The sequence below is a fragment of the Varroa destructor genome, unplaced genomic scaffold (assembly GCF_002443255.2).
Source record: "Varroa destructor unplaced genomic scaffold, Vdes_3.0 BEIS01000007.1, whole genome shotgun sequence".
NCBI lineage: Eukaryota > Metazoa > Arthropoda > Arachnida > Mesostigmata > Varroidae > Varroa > Varroa destructor.
Window position 1 is genome coordinate 7,436,034 of NW_019211460.1, and position 5,751 is coordinate 7,441,784.

At 41.8% G+C, this 5,751-nt stretch overlaps 1 protein-coding gene and 1 long non-coding RNA gene across 3 annotated transcripts in view; one reads left to right on the forward strand and one right to left on the reverse strand.

Moving 5' to 3' along the window:
• On the reverse strand, positions 1–1,452 carry LOC147754259 (uncharacterized). Of its 2 annotated transcripts, none has more exons than XR_015316864.1 (4): positions 1,061–1,452; positions 474–840; positions 110–404; positions 1–35 (listed from the first exon to the last, which is right to left on the reverse strand). It is a non-coding gene; the product is annotated as an uncharacterized LOC147754259 (long non-coding RNA). The 2 variants fall into 2 exon arrangements; XR_015316865.1 differs by having other exon boundaries at positions 915–1,452.
• LOC111254232 (uncharacterized) overlaps positions 1–3,304 on the forward strand; it is a gene marked incomplete in the record, with an annotated part of 8,411 nt that extends 5,107 nt beyond the window's left edge. The window contains 1 exon segment of the mRNA XM_086974657.1: positions 1,456–3,304. Coding sequence (XP_086830783.1) covers positions 1,456–1,544 — 89 coding nt within the window.
• Positions 3,305–5,751: the final 2,447 nt, after the last annotated feature.

Sequence of the window (5,751 nt, forward strand, 5' to 3'; positions counted from 1 at the left end):
AGCCCAACCGGAAGCCTCAAGCGAAGGCAACTCATCTAATTCCTATGCTTAAGCTATCCCCCCCTCCCACTCTTAAGCCCGACCCGAGGCTTCAAGCGAAGGCAATCACCCAATTCCTATGCTTAAACTATCTACCCCTCTACTCTTTAGCCCAACCGGAAGCCTCAAGCGAAGGCAACTCATCTAATTCCTATGCTTAAGCTATCCCCCCTCCCACTCTTAAGCCCGACCCGAGGCTTCAAGCGAAGGCAATCATCCAATTCCTATGCTTAAACTATCTACCCCTCTACTCTTTAGCCCAACCGGAAGCCTCAAGCGAAGGCAACTCATCTAATTACTATGCTTAAGCTATCTACCCCTCTACTCTTTAGCCCAACCGGAAGCCTCAAGCGAAGGCAACTCATCTAATTCCTATGCTTAAGCTATCCCCCCCCCCCTCTTAAGCCCACCCGAGCTTCAAGGAAGGCAATCACCCAATTCCTATGCTTAAACTATTTACCCCTCTACTCTTTAGCCCAACCGGAAGCCTCAAGCGAAGGCAACTCATCTAATTCCTATGCTTAAGCTATCCCCCCCTCACTCTTAAGCCCACCCGAGGCTTCAAGCGAAGGCAACTCATCCAATTCCTATGCTTAAACTATTTACCCCTCTACTCTTTAGCCCAACCGGAAGCCTCAAGCGAAGGCAACTCATCTAATTCCTATGCTTAAGCTATCCCCCCCTCCCACTCTTAAGCCCACCCGAGGCTTCAAGCGAAGGCAATCACCCAATTCCTATGCTTAAACTATTTACCCCTCTACTCTTTAGCCCAACCGGAAGCCTCAAGCGAAGGCAACTCATCTAATTCCTATGCTTAAGCTATCTCCCCCCCCCCACTCTTAAGCCCACCCGAGGCTTCAAGCGAAGGCAATCACCCAATTCCTATGCTTAAACTATCTACCCCTCTACTCTTTAGCCCAACCGAGGCTCAAGCGAAGGCAACTCACCCAATTCCTATGCTTAGCTATCCCCCCTCCCCCACTCTTAAGCCCGACCCGAGGCTTCAAGCGAAGGCAATCACCCAATTCCTATGCTTAAGCTATCTACCCCTCTACTCTTTAGCCCAACCGGAGGCGTCAAGCGAAGGCAACTCATCTAATTACTATGCTTAAGCTATCTACCCCTTACTCTTTAGCCCACCCGAGGCTTCAAGCGAAGGCAATCACCCAATTCCTATGCTTAAGCTATCTACCCCTCTACTCTTTAGCCCAACCGGAAGCCTCAAGCGAAGGCAACTCATCTAATTCCTATGCTTAAGCTATCCCCCCCCCCCCCTCTTAAGCCCGACCCGAGCTTCAAGGAAGGCAATCACCCAATTCCTATGCTTAAACTATTTACCCTCTACTCTTTAGCCCAACCGGAAGCCTCAAGCGAAGGCAACTCATCTAATTCCTATGCTTAAGCTATCTACCCCCCCACCACAGCATCAGCAGCCACAGCAGCAGCAACTCAAACAACAAGCCCAAGTGCAGCAACAGCAGGACGGACTGACTACAGAGTTATAACTTTCGATTGTTTTGAACAGAACAACTATTGGGGAACGCTTGACCAGGCAGGTGAAAATAGATTGGTTTGTCAAAGCCAACTTACAGACGGAACAGCGAATGTGATGACGTGAGAGCTAAAATCGGAGATATGCATAATTTATTTGAATGGAGTACGGGTCTAGTGGACTTTAGACTTTAGAAGATGAAGAGGCTGCTGGTGACTGAAGCTTGACGATCGTAGTTTCTACTTAAGACTGTTAGGACTTGAGAATAAACGAAGACTGATGTCAGTAACTCGCGACGGGATTCAGCATTAGCTAGTGAAATCGAAAATGGTGAAGCGTTAGATATGATAATATATACATGCATACCCAGCTGAGCTAGGTAGATTATCTGTTTAGCTTTTTTGTGTGTGCTTTATTTAGATATTCCACTATGGTCTCGTCATTTTTCGATGGAGCCTTCTTTCGAGGCTGAAAATATTATGAAGCGTTTAAGATATAATTGTTTCATTTAAACCAGTGGAAGAAAGTGCATGAACAAATGATTTAACAAATATTACAATGCTACTAGATCTTCTGGATGGGATAAAACCTTCCTGGATCGACAGAATAAACTGACTGTAGAAGTAGAAGATATAGAACCTACTACCAAACGAAGAATCGTTGTCTTTCAGATGTATACCTGGAACAAAATAAAACTAGCATCCCTGAACCACTCATGGCTCAGAATACGTATCGATGAACTTGCCCATAGATCCTGGCTTGCGATAGTAATGAAGACGATTCAAACACACCCGTTGATCAGAGCTGCATGAGAAGCAGGAAATTAGGTGGGAATCTTTTTAAAAAATGCGCCGCATAAGTTATAGGGATCACTGGTTTTGGACGTCGAACGATTAATTCTCAGTACCCGACGAGACTGAATAACCTGCCGACCCAGTAACGATATTGACCCATTGGGCATTTTAGCACCATGATACACGTTTCTAATTCACATATGAACTATGAGTGTGTTTGATGCGAGAGTAAATAAGTCGTTGTTAGCAATTTTCACAGCATAAGTGTACAGTAAATCCCACTAAAGTATGAATTGAAACTACCGTAAATCCGTTTATGTTGCATCCTCATCACGATAATTTATACGTATATCTTTAATTATATAAGGCTAAAATATGCTTGGCTATGTAATGGAAGCAACGAAATGAAACTGTATAAACTTTACATTAAGGCCAGGCAGTCAATTAGAAGAACATGGGACATTTCTGTGCGTATGGCACATTTCGTCCACTGCACCATCGAATCGGTGGCGTCGATGACCCGTTTACGAGCATACCCCACAGTTCTATATATATATATATATATATATGGAACGTTAAATTGTGATTTCAACATGAACATGATATTTTATAGTCTGAGAGTCGGAAAGTTCAGCACACATTCATTGTTCTGTGTTATTAGCTTTAGTCAGTCTATCGTAGAGTGCTACATTAATATATGTAATTAGGTGAAAATTGTATTTATTTTAACTACGTGATGATCTTTTTTTTGTCTTTGTAACTTGCGAACGATGTGTTAAGTTGAAAACAAATGTGTAACAGGGCTAAGTTTTATGACGAACACACGGCTGAACGCTCCTTGTATCGTTCTAAGTAACATCATAGGTTTTACATTACTAAGGAACAACGGGGAATATGAATGCGTTTTTCTTTTAATTATCGTAATTCGTAACGTAAAAGCTAACTTATTATGTTATCATAAAAGAATCACTAGAAACTATTAACTTGACGTTTTTAATCTAGATAGTAACAGCTCTACCAAGCCTTTACCAAACAGTATTGTAATCAACCTGTATTTCTATAACATGTAGAAAGTATATCAGTGATCTACCGACAAAGAAGGATTCGTCTATTAGACATACGTGTAACGCTTGGCTCCGAATGTATAGAAAGCACACATTTGGTAAGTTTAAGTTCGAATACGTATTTTTCATTCCCGCCGCGAACAAAACAATCTGGTTGATAGTTAGTAACAATGATGCAATCATAAGAAAAGGCGAAGTTCAACATGATTGGATTGCAAGTACTTTTTGTCTATATTATACATGTATTAAAACGGTGGCAAAAACCCCTCTGGCTTCCACCATCGTTGACTAATATATATAGATACACACACATCAATCGATAGGATCGGACCGGTTATCTTTTGCTAAATACTTTCATTTCAGTTTCGTGCAATAGATATAGAACGGATACATGATTGATGAGGATAATATTGATGGATTTTGTATACTAGTCAACGAGTAAACTGGAAAGGATGCTGTTTGTGGCTATGTTATTCTATGCACGTATTCCAGGCTAGGGGAAAATGAATGGAGACGAATAATAACAGCAAAAACAAATAATAGCATCATAGTAAATAAAGGAAAAAATCAATGTCTTCTAAAAGTAATATCCGTAACCAAAAACTGTGTGTTTCTTTTCGGCCGACGTAGTTGTCTCTATCTACTTCACAGGATCGCTTGAATACAATGGCGCTACATTTCAGGTAAGAACATTTTCCCTCACTGACCCTGAATCTAGAGTGGCTCACAATTTCCGGCCCTGGGAGCTTTCTAGAAAAGTTGAGAGGTGCGTCCGCTCGGCCTTGTAGCTATTTAGCTTTCAAACCGCACTTCAGCTTGTGATCAGATAAGGCTTATCCACGCAAGCACACAGACGACACTCAGACCGGTTCCAAAAGAACAGTAACAGTCATAATGTTGGCACCTTGGGTTGATCCGGGAAGAGTTTCCAACAACAACCCTTCAACAAGCAACAAAAACCTTCTAAACTCCGTAAGAGGTTCGACAGATTCAGTCAAGGGCACGTAGCGAACCAGGGTAGTACATTACCTGGCCGCATTTTATAAGAACAGGCCTAAGCACGGTGAGCTACCATATGTGCTCATATACGATCATACATATGAGATGTGATCACAGGCGGTCTCGCCCCTAGCGGTCCACGCGATCGCCTAGGTCGTACTCATACGAAGCCCATTAGCTGCTTAAAAGTGCTTCCATGGCTTTGGAATCTTTTATATCTTGGACGCTGCTATAAATTCCTGAAGTTTTTTTGTTCTTCTAATAAATAAAAGAAAATTCTGCAGTATTCCTTTTTTGTAGGTATACCGTAAATATTGGAGAAAAACCAGTGTTTTTCTTTCATTTTGAACAGTTTTCTCATGAAGTGAAAGCAACTTCAAAACCGTCATGTTTTAGTGTTTTTAGCAAAGTAATATAATAATAACTGCGGCTTGTATGGAGGAGATCGAATACTCGCGTAATGGTAGACTTGAGCCTGTGAGATGTTGAAACCCAACTTTTATTATCTATCCCTTCTCATTGACCATATTATACGGGCGATTAGTGACTGTGTGCTTCTTCTGCGTCAAGATTTCTTTAGTATGAAGGTATTGAGTTATCTGGAGTTCCTCGGACTATTGAGATCTTTGGGTTACTAGAAAGGGCGTAGTTCATACTCGAGCCGTCGGCACAGTGCCTGCCGCTGGATTACGGCAGCTCAATATATAGCTCCGTAACCATGAGGTAGTGATCCATGCTCGATGAGATTGTACTCACTAACGTTGCAAGTAAACAATCTTTAGAGCCATCTTTAGAGCATGATCTACTATGGCGACTATGTGTTGAACATATAGCAGCACACATTTATTAAACAATGAAGAGTCATCGATTGAATTGTCGCCTCGAAGGCATGAGAGACTAGCCTGCTTTGTATTCATATTTTACGCGGCAAAATCTGATCCATTAACTTCGAACTGACATAGCGCGCTTTGGGCACCCACTCTTGTAACGGTTTTATTATTTTTGGTCAATACGGGATATGGTTTCCTGACGAAACGACGTTGCTCAACATTGGGCAGGTAGGTAACACTTTTGTCGGAGATAGCAGATCAAGTCCCAAGACACGGTGGGCTGAGTTAACTGTTCTACAAGTATGAATGAATACTTTCTATAGAATAACAGATATGATGATTCAACACTCAGGAAAATTTAATACGACCTTTATCAAGTCATACAATTTTATGAAGAATCCGATAATTTTTTACCCCTTGAAAATTGCTTGGAAGATTGCTAATGGGACATGAATCAGTTTCAGTTTACACTTACCCCTTAAAGTGTCGTCGTTCCACTTGAATGCTCTACGGGAGATATCTATCGACAGGAG